The sequence below is a fragment of the Strigops habroptila genome, chromosome 3, assembly GCF_004027225.2.
Source record: "Strigops habroptila isolate Jane chromosome 3, bStrHab1.2.pri, whole genome shotgun sequence".
NCBI lineage: Eukaryota > Metazoa > Chordata > Aves > Psittaciformes > Psittacidae > Strigops > Strigops habroptila.
In genome coordinates this window covers 66,058,277-66,083,439 of record NC_044279.2, presented here as the reverse complement: position 1 = coordinate 66,083,439, position 25,163 = coordinate 66,058,277, and the positions used below count along the sequence as shown (strand labels likewise).

Sequence of the window (25,163 nt, the reverse complement as noted above, 5' to 3'; positions counted from 1 at the left end):
AAGGTAAACTGCTTTTGAGAGACATATTTCTACCTTACTACCCATTATCACCATCAAAAAGTTCTCTGCACGGCAGGGATATTTTTTAGGACCACCCTCTGAAACTGTTGAATTTTTTGGTACACAAATACAAGTTCCTCACTCCTATTAGAATAAGTCATAAAATAACAGGACAATGACTTTTGGTGCATTGTCTGAATTGTGTGCTATTTTCAGTGTTTGCAACATTATCCAAGGCCTTTTAGTGGGTATCTTTTTCTAACGGCTAGTTCTGGTACCAATGTGTTTATCGGCCCATGTTGGATCATTCTTTTTAATTCAGTTCAAAGTCCACGGGAACTAATCTGTGGCTTTTGAATTCCTGTTGCTGTGCTTGAATTTAAAAATGAGTGCTAAATGATGTTTTTCTATCAGAATGGTAGCTCATTAAAGCAGATAATGTAACTAATATAATCTGATTTTTCAAAAGCTATTTTCCATACTGAAAATAGAAGACAGACACTTCTAATATTGTATCACTGTGGCATTTCTAAATGTATAGCACTGAAATGTGTATCTAGGCATGTTTTTTTAATTTGCTTTTTTTGAAAGCCATTTCCAAGCTGGTGTCCCAGAAAAGCAAGGGGTCACTCAGCTAGCTCAGGATGTTCATCACTGCGTGTTATTGTTTGGACGATAAAGGAGCATCTGTGCTCCTAAGTGTGAGGTTAGAGAACAGTGTACAATAGCTTGAACTGATCTTACCTTTATGCTCTTGTGCAAGAATAAAAACTGAAAAGTCAGTACTAAGTCTACTTGTCCAATCAGACTTACTTTTGTTTCAGAAGAATTTCTATCTCTATACTGTGTGTTTCTAAACAAGGCCCTTTTCACTATTACATGCACCAATATCCTAATTGTTTGCCAGCTATACACTAAGAAACTGAGTCCTGCCTTGTAGTTATAAAATTTCCTGTTCTAGGACTTGAGTAATTTCCTCAAGTCATTAGAATTGCTGCAGTTACAGTAGGTGCTGTGATTAACTAATCTGCTTTTAACTAAAATCATCTGCTTAACTAGTCATAAGAGCTTCAGATTCTTAGGACTTTTGAAATAGGTTAATATTTTTATTTACTTGGAAAAGTACGGTGGACTTTCATGGCTAAAGTAACCAGTTAAAATGCTTTGTGTGCTGGGCTAGATAATTAGTCAATGGGGTAGTTGTAAGGCATGGTGTATATTCAGCAGTAGTGAATAGTGTAAGTTTCAATATTACCAGCAAATGCAGTGTTTTTTTACTTGAGAGTGCTGGAAAGGATCTCAGTGATTTCTAAGAAGAGTTACAACTAGTTCTTGTTCAAACTTAACTCTGTGGAAACAAAACAAGAAAACTGTAGCCTACTCTGTTGCTCTTGTAAGGCTTTTAATGCTGTAAATTCTCTGGCTTTGAGTAAAAATAGAGTCTTGAGATACTGGCAAAGAAATTGAGTAAGTAGGTAGTGGCAGTGTCCTGTGGCTCCTGGCCTTGAAGTTCAGTTGTAGAATACAGATGTGGAGGTAATAGTGAGCAGTAATGGCTAGTCAAATGAGGAGTCAGTTTTATACTTGTCACCAAAGACTACCTCATACAAATGACTAGGTGCTGCTTCTGAGCAACTTCATAAACTTCAGGAACAAGCAGTTAGTATGGGTGTGTCAATCAAAATACAAATACACCTTATGTGTATAAGAACTTTAATCATGTATTTGTGGGGGGTTTTTTTACTGTTGTGACTGGCCTCTTGTTCTTTACTAATGCCTCAAAAATTGTTTGAGAGTAGGTGGTAAATTGAGGAGGAAAAGAGTTCCTAAATTGTGATCAGCCAGCAAGCAGGCCTGTATAAATACTACAGCATCTCTGTTGTCTTCACAATGTGTTTGTGAAATCTGGGTATACATGATTATCTGTTGCAAGTCATGAAGACAGCTGGTCTAGAGAAGTTTAAGAATCATGGGATTTAGATTACTTACACATCTGCATCACAAAGGGTGAAGACCAACTGGTTAAGCTATTTCAGTGACCTAGAGCTCTCAAATAGCTGAGAGATGAATTTTGATCTGGGTGATGGTGTATCAGTAAAGTTCAAAAGGTATTGGGCTCAAAATGTGCAATTGTTGGTTGTGATCAGAAGAGAACTAGGCCTCTCCTAGTGTTAATAGGGCCCCATGAACTAACTCTAGCTCACTGGAAGCTTTCATCTGCTCCTACTGCTTATATTGCAGTAATGCTATTTACTCTGTTAGGATAGCGATCTGGTGTGGAGCTTATTCTGCAGGATTTACAGATTTAATTCTTGGCAGAATTGTCAATTGTCCAGAATTAATTGCTATGAAAACTGAAATCAGATAAGCAAAACTTTCACTTCTGTTAAATGTGTTGCATTGTTTTGAATCTTTTTCCCTGCAGTCTCAACTAGTCTAGCTTGTTTTTAACAAGACCAACAAAATCCATCTTTGGCAGGCAACCCATAACTCTTTTGAACGGAGTAATTCTTAATCTAAAGTCTTCCTTTTCACAATAGGTATTTGATTGGCCTGAGATGAGAATTATCAAATAGTTATAGGAGTACCCTGTGTGAAATAAGGAAAGAACTAAATCTGAAAGATTGATTCTAGAACAGACAACAGGATTAAGATGAAGGATTAGAGATGGAAAAGGCAGTGAAATGGTTAAACATGTAGGTCTTGAGGGCTGGGTAAGTAACTAATAGCAGGTGGTGGAATTTAGAAGATCATGGGGTAAACCAATTTAACTGCTATATATTCCGTTGCCTGGGGGCTTCTTTGAGACTATGGGGAAGGAGGTAGGATCATTGGCTTCTTTTCCACTGGAATCATATGCTCTGTCTAAATTCCTGGAATTAATGGTTTGTGGAAGCCTGGGACTGGCTCAAACTAGAATGGTAACAACCTAAAAAAGAAAATATAGAGACTTTAATTACTTTGTTTGTGTGACTTGACTTCGCTACTGATTCTATTAGCCTCTGGACTGCAAAGTTAGAACATTTTGTTTGAGAAGATTAATCAGTTACAGCAGAATTCCTTTCAAGCTCTGCAGTTATAGCACCTTTGAAAAGAGCCAAGTGAGAATTGTGGTTAGGCTGGGACAGGTAGACTCTGTGCTTATTAAAAGCTGAAGCACTTAATGTTCTTTGCAGGTCATGCAGTGTACCCCAGAAAAGTGTAGCCTTTATTAGGTGTGCAAAATGTGAGACTTCTATTCTAGTGAAGTAGATTTTCTTGACTGCAGTGTGTCTGTTTTGTTTGAGTGCAACTGTAACAACAACAAAAAAAAAATATCACAAGTGATGGCAAGCAAAATTCTAACAGACTTTATTCATGATACCATTAAGCACTGTTAAAATCGAAATTATAATCTGCAGATATTTGATTATTTTGGGTTTTTTGGGGTGTGGGTTATAAAATACATAGCTAAGCGGTTGGAGGGCCAGTCAACATATCAGGATCTTTAATTATCCCTTTTCACTTGACCCCTCTAAAGTTCCACAGCAGTTGGCAGATAGGATTTCTAAAATGCCCAGTAAAGCATCAAAAAGTGTTGCTTTTGCAACACTGATGTCATATAGTATAACGACACTGGTATAACTGTGGTATACTTGGGGGAACTAAGTGTGCTATTCTGGGGTGAAAAACTATCTTGATAATTTGAAATTGAATTTTATCACAGTTTATTATCACTAGTTGGTCAAAATTCATTTGCTCACTTCACACTGTATAATGGTGTACATGATCTTTCTTAGTATTGCTCCTTATGCCCTTCCAAACAAAATCCAAAAGCCCTGAAGCTGTGCACAGCTTATTTTGTTAGTAAACAACTTTTACAATGGCTGTTTGAAACTAAATACCAAGGGGCATAAAAAATATGTTAGACTTCAGGTTTAGGTTTGGAGTCTAGAAAAAGGTATTAGAAAATACAGCTCTGTGTATTATCTGTGTGTGTGTGTGGCATAAAACAAGCAACAATGCTGCTTTCTAACTTTGTCCAACCACTTGAAAATCACCTTTAAATCCCTATTCCCTTACATTAAGCACCCAGTAAAAGGAAAGCAGATGATGTTGCCAATGGTAGCAGAATGTGATTGTCAGGAAGGAGGGAGGTGGAATTTATTGTATTATCCTAGTGTTAACTTGTGTTTTGTTAGGATTAAATTGTTGTCAGCTGTATGTGTACTTCCCTAGCTCTACGGAAAGAAGGGGGGAAACAGAAGCTGCCTTCATCCCCCTGTACAAAGCTAGTACCAGTAACTTTGGTTTGGAACAACGCACTGACTGACCTGTTGTTCCCCTCTGTTTACAAGTGTAGTTCTGCAACAGCAGGAGTGAACTGGGTGATGATCCTTCATGCAGCCTTACACTGCTGCAGAAAACCTGGGTGGAGAATAGGCAGAGCAGGGGGCGGGGACATGCAGGAAGTAAAGAATCCCTGCGCTGCCTCTTCTTCCTCCTTCATACAGCTAGCTGGGCAGGCAAGAAAGGACATACTTATCTCTCGCTTATATTGATTCTTTCTCTTCAGTATTTGAGTGGCAAAAGCAGATATTAAGATCAGATCTCTGCAGCCTCATGTACTGGACTTGGAAAAGTACAAGAGGTGTCAAACAAAAAACAATGCTTCCTTCTAGCTTAGATGTCTGCTTTCCTTCCGCTGTGCGTTAAGTCCACAGCCTAGTAGATTCCTGTCGGAAACTAGAACCTAACTCACTCTTTGGTGTGTGTGTGTCTCTCTTTCCCTGATGGATTTTACAAAAAGAGAGATTTGTCCCGTATTTGTAATTGTTAATTCCCACTGTTGCTGCTCTCACAAGGATTGCACTAAAGAGGTAAGTTAAGAATTTCAGCTCTGGAAAGTGTGTGTAGCCACAGGAAAGGACTTTGGGGGTAAGTCAGAATTCTTGATGTGTGCTGAACTGCTTTACATATGCATTGCTTGGGTCTTCAGCTTTTAAACTTGACTGTACTTTTGTCCCTGTAATTTTTGAAATGTAGATTAAAATCCTGACCAGCAAGGCTGGAACATTTACTGCTTTTGCTATTTTCCACCTGTGCTGTTATTCCAAATGAATTTTTTTTTTTAAATTTAGGATTGCTGAGATTATGTAACGCTTCCTCTGTCTTCATTTTGGTGTAGAAATTAAGCAGCACTGATTGCACCTTCTCTTATGAAGTCAATAATATTTTCAGTATCTCTTGCGTTAGAACAAGGTGCTAAACCTGACACGGTAATCTGGTGAACTAAGTAATGCAAAATACTACATCTTTATAAGCAAAAATAATGAGGAGTTCTGAGTAGCTTATACTTCGGTGTTTAAAGTAGCTTGAAAATCCAGTGTTTTTAAGAGTACCTAACTTGCGTTTATTGGATAAAAAAAAAATATGAATGTGAAATTTGGAGCACGCTTTTTTTCACCTTATTAAAATCTGATTAAATCACAAACTGCCACATCTAAAATAAGTGAAACATGAAATATTTTCTTAAGCTTAACATGAAGACTGCGAGTCAGGTATTTAGTTTTGCATCATTTGAGCTTTGTGCTACCTACATATATGCCCATATTTTAGAGTTGCTCTCAAAATCTTAGTGTTTAGTGGGTTTTATTTTAACTTGGCATTACTTTCAAAAGAAGCAGTCCTGCCCTTGTTAGTTATTGCACTATCACTTTCCTTCTGTAAGGCTGAGAGCTAGTGCAACAGTGCAGGGAAACATACTGGGAGCTTCAGCTCACTGGAGGTTGCTGCAGGCTTTTTTGGTTGGATTTGTTTCAAGTCTGATAAACATGGAGATCTGGTTTGTTATGCAGCTCTATAAATGTGCTGGCAAAAGGGAGGAAATGACACAGGTGTGGGAATGGGAGATGGAGAACAGGAGGCTGTTGCTTACAGCAGCATTGCCACTTCATGCTATTTTAGATGGTAGCTTGAGAAAATGTTGATGACTTTTTTCATGTTACACCTATCTACATTTTTTTTTTCCTCTGCAAGAGCTCTTCTTTTTATTTTGTTAGCAAACTCAGAAGAAATGCTAGTGGGATTTGGGTATTCTTATTGAACCGCCACTGGGGAATAGGATTAGTAGATTTAAAGATTTGATTCTTCTAAGGAGTTTGGGGACCAGGAGAGACATGTACGAATGTGACCGTTTTGCAATAGGTGTGGCGAAAACTTGGAAATACCGAATGGCTTAGTACGTACTTGAGTGCCTTTGGGTTCAGAAACTAGTGAATGTATGCTTGGCTGCATAAGTCATGCACTCTTAAGGACACATCAAGGTTATGTGAATTGCAGAGCCTTGCCTGCCTTTCGTTTCTCTGTGATGGCAGATAAGGTGTATAGGTAGCTCTGGGTAGAAAAGGTTTCACTGATTTATTGATCTTTATCAGTCGTAGTATCCTCTGTCTTGTTTTGTAAAATAGCATGACACTTCCCCTAGTGCTTGGAGGAGGAAAAAAAAAGGAATTTTAAAAGCTGATGGTATTTAAGCACCCTGAACTTCAGCGTAAGGGGCACTTGGTCAGCATTTATAGGCTAGGCTTAGGCAACCCTTCTTGTGGGCTGTAGAGCAAACTGATAAATACGTAGCTGTTTTGACATAGAATCCTCTGTTGGTTTTATGCCCTAGTGTGAGGTTCTCCCAGATTTTCTGAGGAGCAGTTAGGCATAATGAAACTATGCCGGAGGAGGCTGATGGGAGTGTCTCTTTGAACTCCTGGTTTGGAATTCACAAAGTAGGGTATTGTAAAATGGCCCTCGTGGAAGGGCTTGAAGATTTTAGTATTTCCTTCAGAATAGAGAAACACAGGATAGCAGACTGAATCACTGATTTTAAAATCCGTTCTTAGCCTTTGTGCAGGAACAGAGCATGTGGTGGAAGAGTTAACAAGATAACTCATGTTCTGGCTTTATGTTAATATTCTGCTGTACAGCTGTCTTTACTCAGTTTAGGTTTTAAGTTTTCTGAAATAAGATTGTCACAGATGTGACAACTTCCTTCTGCTGCCACAGTGTAAATGAACATACATGCAGGCTGCTGCAGTGTCTGGGGCTCGGGCTATTTAGGAGACCTAGATGAGATAAACTTTGCAAATTTAGATACAAATATGTACAGTAAGCAGTTGAATAATTGTTGCATAGGTTATATGTGTTTATGTATGTGCATATAGGAGAGCATTTAGTTATGCAGAGGAACATCATTCTTTACACATGAGTCTGACCATTTTAAGCTAGATCATAATTAAAGTCTCTGGCCGGTCTGCTATGTGAGCAAAGACACAGATGAACAGGTGCTTGATGCCAGTAGTAAACACTAAAACTAATTTTATAAATCTCTGCTATATCCTGCTAGGAAGCTGGAGAATTATGGTATGACCTGGTTACGGTATTAAACTTACCCTTCCAAACTTTGGTCTGGTGTCTTATCAGCTGGGGCATTGATCTCCAAACTTAATGTTTTAATGTCAGTGAAGCTTTGAAAAGCATTAAGCCGATGTTTGCTGACAGACCATGTTTCAGGGCTTTATCTAGTCACAGTGTACTCTTCTGTGAATTTCAATTGTTAAAATTTCTCAAGAGCAAATTGTGGAGCAAAGAAACAGATAACCAGAATGCTGTTGTAACAGGAAGTTTTGATCAACTGAAAAACTGTGTCTTTCTATAGTGGGGTTTTTTTTGCCTTTTAAAAACTTTGGACACCACACCTTTGTAAAACATACTGACAAATAGCAGTGTTGTCCACTGAAAGACTGGAATCTTGTGCTGCTTCCAGTCTTCTGTTTGGATCTGTTAAAGTTGATGTTGACTGTGCCCTCTCCTGGAAGAGTGTGGTAGAGAATATTTTAGGTAGTGAATGTATGAAGTCAGTGTACTGCCATGTCTGACCAAAGGGAAGAAAAATATCTAAATGTAGATAAAAATTATTAGCATATTAAGTCTCCATGTTCAGTTAAATTCAAGTCTGTAGTAGCAAAGGGTCTGGTTCAGAGACTCAAACCTTTTCAAGACTTGTTTCCTGCTGACAATAGAGGAAGGGGAAATGGTCATGTCTTGATGTCCCCATTTGGTGGGCAGCAGTATTGTTTAGAATATTGGAAAAGCACTTCCTGGTTAGGACACATCGCAATACTTGTACTACTACTGCATTTATTTCAGTGCTTCAGACTCTGTGGTTTTCACTTTTTGTGTAGTTATGATTTACCAGTGACACAGGGTCAGATGTATCAAGTGTATGATTTCAGGATCGTTTGGCTTGAAAATGGTGGCTCTTCATGTAACAGAATTTGAACAGGATGTCTTCATCCTCTCTCATTCTGCTGTCTTAAATAGAGGTTTGAAGCTGAATCAATTAAAATTGAGTGCCAAATTTTGCTGTTGTGGACAATTCCCCCCAAAATAGAGCTTCTGGCCATGATTAAGTGATGAAGCTTGGCTGTCTGCCTACAGTGTTTTGCAGAATTCGCAGATGGTCGTATCTCATGGCCTGTTTGCTTTACTGATTAGAGTAGATGATCATACTTAATATCTTGGTTTGCTCTCCCCCAGAGGTTTTAACGTGTTGGAAAAGGGATTGCAGCGGGCTTTTGTAAAGGTCTGTTTGTTAAGCTCATTTTCCTGAACTCCCAACAGAAGGGATGCAGGAGTGTGGTTTGAGGTATAGTAGGTTGTCTGGGGAGAGCTAAGATACAGAAGTCTTTTATTTAATTTCTTTTTAATTTTTATTTTCTATTATGAGAACTGAGAACCTAGCTGCCAAGGCCTTCTGTTAGGGAAGTGTAGCTGAGAAAACGGGGAGGAAGGAATGTTTGCAAAAATCACTAACAAATAAATGGTAAGATTTGGATCAGATTTCACTATAATTTGTGCTAGTGGGGAATTCAGGCCAGTTACCTATTGAGTAAAAATAGTTGGTCTGTAAACACCATCAAAACTTAAGTGGGCCTTCAAGTTTCTCTGTTGTTACTTGTATATTCCAGGGTGTCAAGCCAGCCAGCTTCGATAAAGTAGCAATCCCTGAAGTGAAGGAGATTATCGAGGGATGCATTCGGCAAAACAAAGGTGAAAGGTAAGTACTTTCTTTAAAGATAGAGATATTACTACTAAGTCCTTTAGCAGTGATGATACCAGTTACTTCCTGTAGTTGTCTCTGTTCTGATGAAAGTTGGGAAGCCAGTATTATTTCTGCAGCTTCTTGTCGGTGTCAGGAAAAGTGCAAATGCTATGGTAGCCATCCACATCAGTTTATTCAGAAGTTCTACTGCTATTATTAAAACTTTGACCTAGACAGTAAGACAGTGGAGGGCAATTCCTCTGGGTTCCCAGGTATTTGGATTGGTTGGTTTGTTATTCTGTAATCCTTTGTTTTTCTTGTCCCTTTGATTTTGTTAGCATTTTGTGGCTGATTATTTTGTGTTTTTTAAATTCCTGCTGCTCATTTTCATCCCCACTTTCTGCAAGATGGCTTCTACTTGAAGGGGTTAACTTACACCCTTACAGGAAATCTGTAACTGCTTTTGATGGCTTATTTGTGGGGTTTGTTTTGTTTTCTGCCTTTAAGTAGTTGCTTACTGAATGTCTGATTCAAGAGTGTTTCAGCCTTCTGCCCTCCCCTAGCCCCCTGCTATTCTCTTCAGAGCTTGTTTTGTCATTCATGGGTGTTTATGCATCTCCTCCTATTAACTCCTGGAGTTTTACATCTGATGGCATTGCTGTTTATTTTTAAATTGGTCTTAAACAATTTTGTAATTTTTTTCCCATTTCAGTTTATTTGTGTGGCTATGCATCGCTTATTTCTTGCCATTTAGTTCAAGTGGTTAGCTTTTAGACTACTGCTGTTAATGCTGTGCATATATGAACATAGGTCTCTTGTACTTTCAGGACAAAGCTGAAGTGGTTTGAAATAGTATAAAATACAAAAAGAGTCATGTGGTGCTTATTTACTGCTGAATTTACTACATGAGGCTTTTGATAAGATCTTGAAATAAACTGAAATGCATACTTAGGTTACTGTACTGATTTGGGGACTAAGGGTTGTGTGTTGGATCTTAATGTTCAGTAAAACCAAACTGTTTCTTCAATGTTTCTTAGTATTTTAGTTAATACATACCCTGTTCAGTTGGCTTAAATCTGTTGGTACTTCTGTTGATCAGTGTGTGATTTATTCTTTGGGTACATTTGTAGCATTGATGCATTTTTCTTTCTCCATCATGCTTTTAAATAGAAATCTGAATGGTGGGCTGTCAAGTAATTCATGGGAGAAGCACGAAATGTAAATAATAAATTTGGGAGACCATCAGGCAAGGATATTCCTTAATATTTTATGAAAACCTAATAACTGTGCGCTTTCTACATTGTTTCCCAATGCGCTAGATATGCTATTAAGGACCTTTTGAATCATGCTTTCTTCCAAGAAGAGACTGGAGTACGGGTAGAACTAGCAGAGGAAGATGATGGAGAAAAAATTGCCATCAAACTCTGGCTGCGAATTGAAGACATCAAAAAACTCAAGGGCAAATACAAAGATAATGAGGCAATAGAGTTTTCCTTTGACTTGGAGAGAGATGTCCCAGAGGATGTAGCGCAGGAAATGGTAAGTGCCAGTGGTCTTACAGAGCATTGGAAGTACTGGTGTTCTCTGACAGTGAAATACAGTCTGTCAGCCTCTGCATTTGCTGCTGTTACTGTCTAGAAGTTTGTGAATGAGAAGTTAGTGCCAGAGAGTGGTAGCTTATACTGTAGCACTACAACAGTGGCTGTCAATGACAGTCTGAATTCTGTGAATATATCCTCCTTCAGGTGGAATCTGGCTATGTCTGTGAAGGGGATCACAAGACAATGGCGAAAGCTATCAAGGACAGGGTATCTTTGATTAAGCGAAAGCGAGAGCAGCGTCAGTTGGTGCGAGAAGAACAGGAGAAGAAGCTTCAGGAAGAAGGTAGTCAGAAGCAGCAGCTGGAGCAACAGCAACCATCAAGTGCTTCCCATGCAGGGTCAAAGCATCCCCTATCTGTCACTGGTACTACTCCTGTCCCCACTACTTCAGCATCAGTTTCTACACAAGTGGAGCCTGAAGAACCAGAAGCTGATCAACACCAACAACTGCAGTTCCAGCAACCCAGTATATCTATTCTTTGTAAGTGTGTCAGTTGGTTTATTTAGGAACTCTTGCACTTAGACAGCTCACCCCCTTTAGAGTTTTAAACTTTGGTGGGTATAGCAGTAAATACCTCAAGATGTTGCTGTCTACCATTGCTGTCTGCTGAAGAATATTAGCCCACTAGAAAGCACAGCAAAGATGCATTCTTGGGCCTTTGCTGAGCCACGTCTTGATAGAATTCACAATTGCATGCCTTAGCAAAAAATCATTTTCCTTTTCTTTCAAGTTAATACACTAAAGGACTGGGGTATCTGAAGCATGAACACATGTCCTAGTTTTTGCTGCCCTCCTATAGGGACAGTATATTCTGGCCCTGCAGAAGGCTGTATACTCTTGCACCAGTGCACTTAGAGCTATTAGAAACACTTACTTGAAACATTGTTAACTTATGTTTAAGGTGGAAATGAGATTAATGTACAAGTGGTTCAGCTCATAATTTGCTTTCTACAGAAAGTTTCATTTTCTGTTTTACATGCTGTATATGAAAAGTTGAATTAACACTCCGAACTTTACCTCTTTTGCCATCCTAACATCTGAATCAGTATTTGGATAATGATGGTAGGTGAGAATTTTCCTATTAGAATGGTAAAGTTAAAAAGCAAATTACAGTCTGCTTTTTAGGTAATAGGGATTTTAAGTTCACTACTATGCCTACATCAGGTGCATCTGCCAGCCAGCACAACACACCTGTTTTATATGTCTGTAAAATTAAATAAAAATAATAACACCCCCCCGACAGATCGTTAATAACAATGTGGAACTTAAGTTTCTATTTCTAGTCTAGCCTTTTATAGGAAGCATAGTTTACTATTTATCTTCCCAAAGACCTCCTGAAACTACTGATTTTTTCAGATGGTAGAGGAAGGCATATTGGTAAGGAATTACTGTGCTGAGGAAGACAAAAATACGATTTTTAATCAGCTTAACTATCACGAGAGGTAAAATGCTGATAAGGTCCATATGACATGGCAGGAACATCAATCTCATACTTGATTGATTATAGTATCTTTAGAGTTGTGAATCCAGACTGCAGTTCTTGAAATGCAGAATTTTATCTTTAACTTCTGCAGCTGATGGGACAGTTGACAGTGGCCAGGGCTCATCTGTTTATACCGAATCATGTGTGAGCAGTCAACAGACTCTGTCCTATGGCTCCCAGCATGACCAGGCAATCTCAACAGCTGCAGCCCAGGGATATGCAGCTCCAGTTGGCCAAGTGCAGTCGCAACAGCATGGAGGATATCAGCCACCTGCAGTGGTAAGCAAAAACTTGCAGTATTGCAAATGCATGGAAGTACTTGATTTTGTATTTCTCTTGAAAGGTGAGAGGAAAGTCTGTCAGGCACTCTTCCACATACGTTTTGTTTTGCTTGTGATACGAATTCTGCATGGGAATAGTTAAGGGACTATTTTTGCAAGGTGGCTGAGTCTAGGGGAGGCAAAAGCGCAAGGGCATGTTTGTTTTTAAAGCTTTTATTTAATCTTAAGGGCACTTAAGCAGAATGATGGGTTAGATTTTTTTTTTTTAATGGGTGAAAGTAGCATCTCTCCTGGAAGTAAACATTTAATCTCACTTGAGAAGGTGGTGTGTGTATGTGTATATGAAGTTAACAGGGATCAAGCTGTTGGTTCAGTTTTTAAAGAAGGGATTAGAATCATTTGAGCTACTGTATAAGTATAAAATTGCTGTGTGTTCTGTGAGGTTTTAATTACAGATTCTGCAGGTAAGATTTTTAACTGTTATAGAATGCTGCATGTGAGAACTCCAGACTGAAAAGACCCCACACCCTTGTTCCCAGTTTTATTTCTAGCTTGTGTTGATTTGCTCATCAGTTGCCATGCGTATTCCTTTTCCTTGGAAAGTGCACTGGGCACAAATACTTTTCCTACTATGTTCATTTGTGTCGCCCTTTTATTTTGGTATGTTTTTTTCCTTGGTATGTTTTTAGATCTGAGAGGTACGCAGAAATCTATTCTAACTCTGGAGTAGAACTTCTGCTGCTGTTATGTTGTTGTCAGTGGTTCCCTTGTCACTTGTTTTTTACAAAAAGAAAAATCTAAGCCTGAGGCAGAGTCATTATGGTATACTATAGTAATACCATAAGGGAAAAGAAGAGACACTTAGGACTGAGGGTCCTCACTTTTTTTTTTTTTTCTTGGTGGATGTGGTTGCAGGATTTATTACAGAATAATTGGTGTTACTAGCTTTTTGGAAAACAAGCTGGCTTCACTCACAAGCAGAGCATCTCTATCTTTTTCAAAGGCACTTAACCTGAAGCATGTGGTACTGCTAGTCCTTGATCAAATGAGTTTCTAATTCCTCTGAACAAGCTCTTGTTCTGAGTAAGCCATATTTTGATGTGAGCATATGTAGGACCAGAAGCCATGCATCTTGGGATGGCTTGCGTCCAGGTTGAAAGACCATGATCTTTTGAGAGCATATGATGGAATTAGTCAAGCTTAGTTCACTGCTCAAATGTGCTCATGGTCTATGATGACGACAGTGGTACCACGGAGTAGAACACTACAGGAACTACTAACAGTTTGTTGGGAAGACAGAATGACAAATCAAATGGATATTGACAACTGGAGAAATGGCCTTAAAAGGAAAAAGTTCAATCAGAACAAGAAAAGGTTCATGTTTAAACAGGAATAATCAGCTAGACAAATAAAGGACGAGCAACAGCTGACTAGGCAGCATTTCTGCAAGGACAAAAAATAAAGTCAGAGATTGCATTGGACCACAAGATGGACATGGTCAAAAACATCATGCTGTTGTGGAAAAGGCAAACATCATGTTATATGACATAGTTCTGCTCTTGCCCATTTGTAAGTCTGCCCTGGACACCCTACTTGAACAAATTTTAGGGTGAATTACAGAATATAGAAGAGGGTGATAAAAAACCACCGCCAGAAATACAGAAAACATGGTTCATGTGGAAAGACTGAAATAGTTAAGCTGAGCCTATGAAAGGTGAACTTGAGGAGATAGAAAACCATAATGGCTGTAAAATAGGACAAGGCTAATCAGATCATAACATTGTTGTCAGATAGAAAAAGAAATAATAAGCCTAAATTGCAGCATGGAATTGTTGTTTGGGAAGGGGTTTTTTTTCCTAACTAGTAGGGACAGTTATGTACTGCAGTCTCCATCACTGGAGATGTTTCTGAATGGTTTAGATAAATTAGAATCAGGAATAGCATCTAAAACTAGAACAGATGAAGATTATGGGTAAATACTTGTTTAACCCTTTGAGCTCCCTTATGCCTCTTTCACAAAGTTTTGAGTTGTCTTAGCAAGATTTCTCACATCCAAACAGATCTCCACTGGATATTTTGAGGCTTTTTTCCCCTGGAGGTCAGTATTTGATTGCAGTTATGTTAAGAAATTGTGGATTACATCCATGAAAGACAAATACCATTAGAGAAGGAAAACTTGCAGTTGAAAACTGCCACTTTAAAACATCATCTTTCCATTCACTGAAAACCACAACAAAACACACCACACCAAAAAAGCAAAAACAAAAAATAAAACCCCCAAATCCCCCCCCCTGAAACTTAATTGTGATTCTTCCAATTTGGTTGGATTTTGACCTGTGGCCTTCTGGATTGTGGCAAGATTACAAAGTCCTGCTGCTTTTATTGGCCCAGCGTCTGGAAAATGCTTGTCTAAGACTAATTTTACTGAATTTTCCACACGTTAAACCAACTTTTTTCCACAACTCATGTTGTAGAATGTGTACTGTTTAAATTTTTGTGGTAATGCTTCAGTTTATGAAGAGCCAGCTGCATACAGTTAGTCCATTCAGGCAGGGAGGTGCCCAAGCAGAGAGGCTGGGTGAGGTGATCTGTGTAAACACACATCCATTCACTAAACTAAGAATGAACGTTTGAAAGCTCATCAGCATCTGTTTAGGGGGTTTTTTATTTGTCAGACTACCAGATGCTGTGAGTACACACAGTACGGGCTGCATCAGTGGCCCTAGAGCAAATACTCCCTTGTGTCTATCCTGCCTTCCACATGCTTCTTGTTAGGGTGTTAGGGAACTTCCCACACTGCTCAGTAACCTAAGGCAAGCTTGGGTCCTCAGAGGTGCACATAGCATGTTCCCAGCGTGTGTTGGCACTCATTCAGCATTCTCATATCTTCTTGCACACATGTTAGTCAGTATTGGGCCTCTCATTGTGTGTCTGCATTTCTTTTCTACCTCATTGTAGTTTTTGCTGGTTTTGTTACTCATTTTTCTTTTGAAGTATTCAATTCTTAACTTTTGTTTTCCTCCTTTAGCCTCAACGTGGTCGTAGCATGTCAGTTTGTGTCCCCCACCTTCCTGCTCTTCCCTCTATGTCCTGCATCCCTCTCAGTGCTCCTTGCACCCCACCACCAGCGCTGTCTGCACCTCTTTCTCCTTTCTACCTTCGGACTGTCCCTGAAGAAACCTTTGCAGAAAAGCTTTCTAAAGCCTTGGAAAGTGTCCTGCCCATGCACTCTGCCTCTCCACGCAAGCATCGACGCTCCAGCCTGCCCTCCCTCTCTGTCAGTCCTGTATGTGTTACCATTTGCCGCCTGGCACAGTAAGATAAGTTATCATTAAATACATCCTGGCCTTTGGGCATGTTTTAAATTAGAAAATGAAGAGGTGACACCTCATTCATTATAGTATGCTGCTGCAGTGTTGATTACTTTTTTTCTGGGAAGCAGTACACTTAAACATAAAAGTTGCTGACCATTTGTTTTTTGTATTTTAAGATAATATAAATGTAAACTACCCAGTTGTACCACAGAAGGTGAAGGGAAGATCTAAGATGGAAGACAAGCTTTTTATTTTCCAACTTCTAAGCAAGCATTGAATGTTTAATTAAGCTCCACACAAAAAATCACCAGCTTTTAAAGCTTGGTTGCTGTGGCTGCTTATTCTACAAGCTTTGGCTAGCTGTGCTAGTGATACTAGAAATTCATAGTATGAATACTTTTGAGGATTTTTCTGTAAGTTTTGATTGGAAATGCCACTTCAGCTGCTTTTTGATGGGAAGAAGCCATAGTTTCATGTTTCTTATAGTCAGATGCAAGATAGCTTGCAAGGCGAGAGGTAGTCTCTTTTCAGTTTTGGGCTTCGATTTACCCAAAATAAACTTTGAGAAACATTTCTCTGTATATGAAGTAAGTGGAACCAGTTTTCAGAACGTAGGAGGAGTTCTTTATCCTGTAAGATCTTCTTGCTAGTATTGGCCAATATGGAAATTTGCTGCTGCTTTTCTGGGAAAAGGGGGCTGGGGAGGAAGAGAACAATGTGGAAACAGTAACTTGAAAAAGTCATAAATGCCATCTGCCTTAAAGATGCTACTCACTCTTGCAAATTATTCCTTTTTTTTTTTCCTCCCTTTAGGGTAGATAATACATTGTCTCTCAGCATACAGTAGGCAGAGATGAAAAAATGCCCAATTACTATATTGTTTGGTGTTCTTATGTAGAACTCTTTTCAGTGAAATTTTCCTTTACAAATCTTAAAGGTAAGGAGCCTCACCTGAAGTAGTACATCAGATAGAGTGGAGTTGCAGAGGACTGCTGTTACTAGACCTGTGAATGTTCTATTGTCCAGGCAAGAGTTAGGTTTGTTTTGTTACCGTAGAAGTAGTTTAAGCCTACAGTTTCAGTGAGTGATAGTTTTCTGTATGAAAAGGTGTGATCAAAGGGATTGAAAGAGGTGATCAGCTTTGGCAGAATCCAGAAGTGCTGCAGTTTTATCGTATTACCCATATAGCAGTAACTTCAGGGATTTGATTAGATTTCAGGCACTGATCACAATGGATAGCCCGTGACAATAAATCTCATTCCATTGTCAGAAGCAAAACTGTTTTCTTTTTGTGAATTACTGGAATTGGACCGGAAAAGCAGCTCTAACACAAGCAAATATTTCCATTTGTAGCTATGCTGCCATGGATGTATTTAATGGGTATTTACAACTCACCTGAATTTCCTAACTATTGTATGTTTTTGACCATGAATTGAGTAGTCATTCTATAAAGTTACTTCACAGAACTGCCTAGTGAACTGTGCATGTTGATGTGCTTTCACTTTTAATGTATGAATGACTTGTCTTGTTCATGTCGATACAGCCGCAGCATCCGCGTGGGGGAACACCAACGTTCCCAGATTCACAGATATTTTTCCCAACCGTTCACGAACGGCCGGTGTCTTTCTCACCACCACCTGTCTGCCCGCCGAAGGTGGCAGTTGCTCAGCGGCGCAAGAGCACTTCATTTTTGGAAGCCCAAACTTGCCACTTCCAGCCATTGCTGAAGACTGGCCAGAGTTTAGTTCCACCTGGTGGTAGTCCCACCAATTGGACACCAGAGGCATTCGTTATGCTGGGCACAGCAGCTCAGAGAGTCGCTGGAGAGCCTCTGCATGTGCAAGTTAATCCCATGTTTGAGCCAGCTCCTGTCCACAGTGACTATAGATCTGGACCAACACCTCCAGAGGATGCTCACTACACAATGCATCCAGAAGCTGTATATTTGGTGGGCATGCACTATCCATCACAGGTATCGGAGCAGTATGATCAAGTAGCTTATAACTCTCATGCGACTGAACAACTTTTGAAGCAGGTCTCTGAGTCAAACCATGGGCAAGGTGGTCCTCCACAAAGCTCTGTGTTCGACTTTCAATCGGGGCAAACATACCTGGCAAGACCTGTTCAGAACCTGAGGCTGGATTCTGGGATGGGTCCCCTTTCTCCTTTATCCAGTGTTTCAGCTCCTCTGAGTGCAGATCCTGCTCAGATGACATTCCACCAGGTATTTGTTCCGCACTCTGCCCCGGCTGTGCTCTCTCACAGCGGTGATGGCAGAGCGAGCTGTGTCTTTGAGTTCCATGTGCACACACCGACTTCTGCTTCAGCAGAAGGGGCAGTTTTACCCCCGCGGGTCTACAGAAGTCGCCGGGGCTCTATGGAGACCAGTCAAGAGGAATCCTCTCAAGGCATAGGGTCGCACAGTCGGCTTCAGCCTGTGACAGAGGAGCAGTGTAACTATCTTGGTCCTGAGTTAGCAGGTCCCAGAGGGGGCTCTGCCAGGCGGAGCTGGCCGGAAGGAAGCCCAGAATACTCCAGTGATTCCTCACAGCTGACTTCCTCTGACACTGGCGATTTCCAGTCTCCTCCCCCTACAGGGGGGTCATCTTCTGCTTTTGGTTCAGACTACTCATTACCCATTGTTCAGCTGCCTCAGAAGGTATTGCAAGAGTCGCAGCTCTTCATCTGCTTCCCCCAGGGAGCCTCGACTCAGCAGGCCTTGTCCACCTCGCTTTCATCAGGACCACCTGCACTCTATCCTCAGGTTACAGGAGCAAACCCTTTCAGAATTTCTCTGCTTTTTATAAGTCATACCTTGCATTTAAAAGGGAACTTTGCTCTTAGACTTGTTCCATGTGGTTCTAAGTATTAGCATTCATGGGGGTGTCTTTCCACTGAGTCAGTGTTATAGTAGGATCTCTAACTTACTGGGTTGAAATGAAATAATGAGACATCAGCCAGCAACCACTTGGTCTGCATTCAGCTTCGGCTGAAATATTGGTAGGGCTTTTGTGTTAGGGGTAACAAATGGTCAGTGTTCCTCCTGGGACTAGTTGTTCTTTTGGCAAGAGGTAGCTGGAGTACCAAATTGGTTTTTAAACAATGGTTTCAATGAAATGTGTTTTCTCCACAGTTTGAATCGGCAGTGATAGTAATACTTGCTTTGTATTTTTGTTGCTGCTCCCTAGCCATTTAATGTGAACGTGTTATTTGAAGTTGAACTTTTGTATGAATAATGTTTTGTTGGGCAACAATAAGATTAATTTGGTGTCCAAATTAATGCAAGAGGTTTTTTTAGGTTTGGGGTAAGCAAGTGGGAAGAGAGGAATGGAAGGAGCTGTATTATGTATGTGTACACAGATTTAGAAATGTACTTGCAGGATCATTATAGAAAGTAAACAAGCTGAGTAGTAAATCAGTGGCACAAACTACTGTTGCTAATAGGTATTGCTTCCTTAGAAGCCTAGAATATGATGTCTTTCTAAAAAGGAAAATTTGAGGCCTGAAGCTAGTTCGGAGGTACATGTTTTATCGGTGTATGTGATATTTGCACTTGCAGTAGTCAGTAACGTGTTTGTATACTGTGACTTTGAGGTGTATGTGTATATACATTGTGTCTGCGCTTGTAGTCTGAAACTTCTCATAAGGTAATTTTTTTGTGAAAAGAGAATTTACTTTAAGTAGACTTCTCTCTTACACCTTCTGTTCTTGGAATTAGGGGCTTTCTGACATTCTAGCTATTGGAGTATTAGCAATTGGGATGTGTGTGAAGGATCTGGAGGAGAACCTTTTTGCTTTTTGTGGTAAGGTCAAGAACTAAGTATATAAGGCTTTCTGTATGGGATAATAAAGGTGTTTCATTAAAGCTAGAGCAGCTTTAATCACTACTCTAATAGATAGTAATTTCTGTGCTGTAGGAGAACTAGTGGAGTGAGGCTGCTACGCAAGTTCGAAAACTATGTGGGGATTGTTTCTCCATAAACCACCTTTGTTAAACTTCAGGAAGTGAATTATGATGGATGTAAAATGTATCTGGAAAACACAATATAAGGGATCATTATCATTTTACAGAATATAAATTCTGGGATCTCTTACCTAGTTCATTAAAAGATCAGAATTTGAAGCAGAAACTGAGTCAGTGTGAGCAGATGCTACAGCAATGGGATATAGCACATGTTGAGGTCCTAGCCCATAATGGCCTCAAGCTTCTAAAACAGCAAGGAAAGAAATGGTTCTTTTGGCAGTCTGCTTCCCCCAAGTTTCTATAATTAAAAAAATACATAATTTTAATAAACTTGTTCCTAATAAGCTTCTGCAAGCTGAATTATCACAGCATTAAGGAGTTCTAGTAGATACTTCTGATATGATACATGTGCACCAGATACGTTTCTTACCAAGGCAGTTCACCAAAGTGATGCATGCTCAGGGAACTCATCTGGAGGTCTTTGTCTAGTCGTCTCTCAGGAGCTGATAAGGAAATAGAATTGTCAAAAAAAATAATAATGAAAATCTTGGGATCTGCTCAAAAAAATGTCAGCCACAAAAATAATAATGAAAATCCATTCCATTTTCCTCTCTATCTTCCACTTTCATTTGTATGCCACTCATCCATTCTTTTTCATTGCTTATTCAAGCATTGTTTTAGCTAGAACATGAACCTCCATATTCTTCAATATCCAATTCTTAGTAGCCTTTGAATGGTAGTGAGACTGGAAATTATTTCTAGCTTGTATTTTGACATATCTCTCAAAGGGAACTCATGACATGCACATGTACTGAATACTTTGTTACTGGTGTAGAATTCTGTATATCTTTGGTTTTACTTTTTTTAACAGATAGTGGTATTTCATTCTAGCTTCCTTCTATCCCCCCATCTAACTATGTTTAGAACACATGTAAAGGTAAAACATAATGCCTCTATTTCCAGTTATCATACTAAAGGCATCCTGCCCTTAAAGCATCATCACTGGAAGAAGCTGGTAGGCTGATCTCTCATGTTTAGGGGCATGTGAGTTGCAAAGACTTTCTGTGTTGGTTATTGTGGAAGACTGAAAATAAAGTTCGGTACTTTACAGGTTGCTCTGCTTTGTTCTGGTTGTTGTAGTGGAATTCGGCCAAAAGGACCACTTGTCCAAAAGAGCAGCTAGATACCAACCAGATCATTCCAGGCAGAAATCATTTTAACTGCCTGCTGCAGAAACTATAGGTGTGTTTTAAGCTGATTCTCTGTCTTCTTTTTTTTTTTCCTCCTCCAGACACAGGTGCAAGGCCAGCCAGCCTCAAGCGCTGCATCGGTGCCATCCCAGCCTGCCCAGCACACTCAGCAGGTAAGATCATGGTTCCTAAACCCAGGACTAAAATACTTTTAGTGTAGGGTTTTGATGACTCTTTAAGAGCAACTGACTACCTCTGTCATAGAATCATAGAATAGTTAGGGCTGGAAAGGACCTTAAGATCATCTAGTTCCAACCCCCCTGCCATGGGAAGGGACACCTCACGCTAAACCATGTCACCCAAGACTCCATCCTTCCTTCTGTCCATATTTCTGCATAAAAGCAAAGGAATCCTGTGGTTCTCACCTAGTCTGACATGCTGTGAGATTAACTTAATAGACTTCATGAAATTTATTTTTTAAATCATGTTAATCCTTGTTTTCATGTGTCTGTTTTCCCCAACTTCCACCTGAGCTTGGAGTGATGGTCCTGTTCCAGGGGAGGCACATCAGGATTTGCAAGTTAGACTGTCTAGACAGACTTCATTCTCATGATTTGTTCTAATTGGAAATACTATCTTTGCAACATCCTCTTCTCTTAACTGCCTTTTCTTCCTTTTCTTCCTTACAGAATCTTCATTCTTGTTTTCACAGGTGAAATAATTCTGTGGCAAGATTTGGTACTGATGGAGTTGTATTAGTAATGCTAATAAGTAATTGCTAAAGCTTAATTAACATATTCTGAAGAACCACTGATGTCATGAGGGAGTTAAAAAAGTAGAATTTAAATAGGCTATGCTTGAAAAAACTTCTGTGGGGTAAAAAAAATAGCTTCTGCCTCTCTTCCCTACTACAGAATGCACAGCAACCAGCCTCTTCCCAGCAGCCTGGACAATACCAGCTGCAGCAGCCATCAGTTTCTGCTGGTGCCACTTCCACACAAACTGTCTCTCAAACTCAGACTTCACAAATTATGCCGATGCCTCAGGCAGCAGCTGGGACACAGGTAAACAAAATTCTTTCTAGCAGAAGATTTATGTGTTTTTTCTTTTTCACAGTTGACAAATTCAACATGCTGCTACTTTCACTTTCGTTATCTTTTCTAATGGTTCCAAAACATTCATCCAAATAATAGTATTCTTAGTGGACTACAACTGTCAATTTTGTTTGAAAATGCGTTGGAAACCCTTTCTTTCACACGTGGCAGTCGTGAGTAATTTGAGGGAAGGATAGCATTTCCATGCACAAAGATCTTTCAATTGTCGACAGTATCATGAGGCATATTGATGAATGGTATACAATGAATGGATTCTCAGGAACTTGTCATTTCTCTACTTCCCATACAATGTCTATCTTCTGCACCATTATGTGTGTAAAACATGTTCACTTATTCAGGTAGTGACCCATAAGGACTACCTTCTCCACTCTGTCATCTTTCTTACTCAGCTCCTTTCCTCCCTGGTCAAGATGCTTGTGTTACTGAATATTAATTCATTTTGGCTCATATCTCTGTCTTGAACATGTGAGCCTTGATTTTGTTTTTAAAGTTGTTGTTTTGTTGCTTGTTCATCTAAACTGCCTTTCCAATTGCATTGTTTGCTGGCTTTAATTGACATATCCCCTGCCATTCTCTGAATGCTGGCACAGTGGCTTTTCATTCTGTATTGCTTTAGTCCCCATACCCAAAGCTGACAGATTTGTTGAAAGATTTGCACTTTTCCTGTAAGAAGGCAGGCTTGGATCTGGGGACAGAGCTGAGGGGAATTTGGTTCTGTTTATGCACAAGTCAGTGCTTCAGGGTATTTGAATGTTGCTCTTTCACCCTCTGTGGGTGTCTGTTTCAAGAGCCTGTTCAGTTCTTCAGGGGAAGTGTTGTGAAGTGAGGACCTTTTGGAACTCCAGCCAACTTCCCAGCCACTCTGCCAACTGTGCTCCCACCCACTTTAACAGAGTGCTGTAACTTGAATAATTCTTTCTTTAACTAATGTGTAAAAGCTCTGCTTTCTGCAACCCTGCTTTTTTAAAAAGAAAATCTATCTCTATTTTCTTTACCTCCCCAGCTTCCTGTTTCCCAACCAGTGTCGATCATCCAAGGCGAGCCTCAATTACCTGTTGCAGCACCTTCTCTCCCTCAGCCTTCAGTTGCCCCATCAGTCCCCATTAGCTCTCATTTTTTACCGATGGGACAGCCTTTACCAACTTCCATGGTTCCCCAGTTCTCAGTCTCCCAGTTGCCTGTAGCAGCCCCTCATGTGTCAGTGGCTCAGCCAGGTTTCCAGTCACTGCCCATTTCGATGGCAGCTGGCATGAGTCAGCCATTGCTCACACTGGCAACGTCTGCTGCGGCAACGGCTGTCCCTGTAGGATCAACTGTTGTCCCTAGCCAGCTTCCCACACTGATGCAGCCTGTGGCTCAGTTGCCCAGCCAGGTTCTCCCACAGCTCCTGCAGCCAGCTGTCCAGTCCGTGGGATTGCCAGTCAGCATTGGACAAGCTGCTGAAGCTTCAGTTCCTGCTGGAGATGCTCTTTACCAGGTATTGTTGCAAGCCAGCAGAGCTCTTCTCCACAGCTTTTTTTCCTGTTCCTCTTAAGGTACCAGATCTGAACTGTGTGCCCTGGCCAACTCCCCTCTCATAAGAGAGCCATTAAGCCACCAAGATGAATTCTGTTGTTTGGTAAAGGATGATTTTAAGGAGGGGGGGAAAAACAAAGTCCTTGGACACCCAGGTGTTTTCAGCTTTTCATATTTGGCAATGGAATACGTCTGAAATGACAGAATCATAGTGCAGGACTTTATTCAACCACTGTGTGAAAGAGGACAGCTATATATCTTGAGATCTGCCAACTTGGGGGAAAAAAATCCAAAAAATTGTAATTTTAAAAATGAGAGATGTGTGTTGGAAAGAAAATCCATGGCAGCATATTCAGCAATGTCAGTATTTCATTTCACGTCTGGGAAGGGTTGGAATGTCTTTTCTAGAAGTAAGTCAGATGGCACAGATCTTGAATGTGACGTAAGTACCTGGTGCTAGTAATGAAATGCTAGACTGGTGGGCATGGACTGCTTCAGCAATACAATTGGTAATAGAAGTTGTTCAATAAGTCAGTACAATTGTTCTTCGAGATCAAAAATTGTGTAGGTGTAGAAATATCTGCACTGGAATTATAAGGTGTACTGTAGGACAGAAATGTTCCTTGTAGGAATGTTCTTTGGTTCCTGGGTCAGCTCATCGCAAGAGGAGGGGTAGAACACGAGGGCTTTTGTTATTAGTCTCAAGAAAGAGCAATGGTTGCGTAATGTCTTCTGAGCAGCAGCTGTTCAGCCTGAAAGTTCTTTCAGCTCATTTCAAGCCTCAGGCCTTAACATTTTAAGCCAAATAGGCAACTGCAAGAGTTGGGAGATGGAGATTGTTTTGCCTAAGACTTCGAGCTTGCAGTGGGAATTTGCTTGTTTAAGCATGTAGACTCGTAAGCTGAGCTGTGGCTGTGTGAGAAGTTTGCTTCTCTGGGAAGATCTTGGGTGTGCTAGAACAAGTACAGAAGCTTGGAACATGCCCCTGAAACTGATAACCTTTTGGGGGTTTTTAACTCGTTTCCTAATTAGCTCTGTCATTCACTTACTTGACTCCCTCATTTCTATTACAGGGCTTCCCATCTCGGCTGCCACCTCAGTACCAAGGGGACTCGAATGTTGCACCTTCCTCTGCTGTGGCCTCTGTTAGCATTCCTTCTGCTGTAGTGTCCCCTCCCTTACCCACAGATGCAATGGCTCAGCCGGGCTATCTTGCTCCTGTTGTTCAGCCATATGTGGAGCAGAATGTCTTAGTTCCCATCGGCGGCCTAGGAGGACAGGTTCAAGTGCCCCAGCCTGCAGTGAGTTTAGCACAGCCAGCCTCATCTGCCTCCTCACAGCAGGCAGGTTTGGAGGTAAGCATGTTGAATATAATGTAACAATACGTTTAGGGTGTGTGAGTTATGCAACAGTGTATGTGTGTGGGAGACTAATCCCTTCCATACTTGTTTTCAGTTGGAAATTAATATTTCAAATGACCTTTTTCTTACAGCAGAATGTCATGCCAATGTGGGGACCTTGTTGCCACTGGCTGTTCTGTTGGGAAGTGAGTGTGCATCCTGCAGGCAAAAACCTGTTAACACTTCACTTCTTGCTATTACTGTAGAACATTTTTGCCATATC

General features: G+C 40.3%; 1 protein-coding gene across 1 annotated transcript in view; it reads left to right on the top strand.

The window, feature by feature from the left end:
- Nucleotides 1–25,163, top strand: part of WNK1 (WNK lysine deficient protein kinase 1) — a 104,808-nt gene that overhangs the window by 49,726 nt on the left and 29,919 nt on the right. The window contains 13 exon segments of the mRNA XM_030479685.1: nt 9,003–9,091; nt 10,396–10,615; nt 10,822–11,158; nt 12,253–12,440; nt 15,471–15,503; nt 15,505–15,552; nt 15,554–15,610; nt 15,612–15,728; nt 17,300–18,520; nt 21,012–21,083; nt 21,825–21,974; nt 23,029–23,502; nt 24,614–24,895. Of these exon segments, the coding sequence (XP_030335545.1) occupies nt 9,003–9,091; nt 10,396–10,615; nt 10,822–11,158; nt 12,253–12,440; nt 15,471–15,503; nt 15,505–15,552; nt 15,554–15,610; nt 15,612–15,728; nt 17,300–18,520; nt 21,012–21,083; nt 21,825–21,974; nt 23,029–23,502; nt 24,614–24,895 (3,288 nt within the window).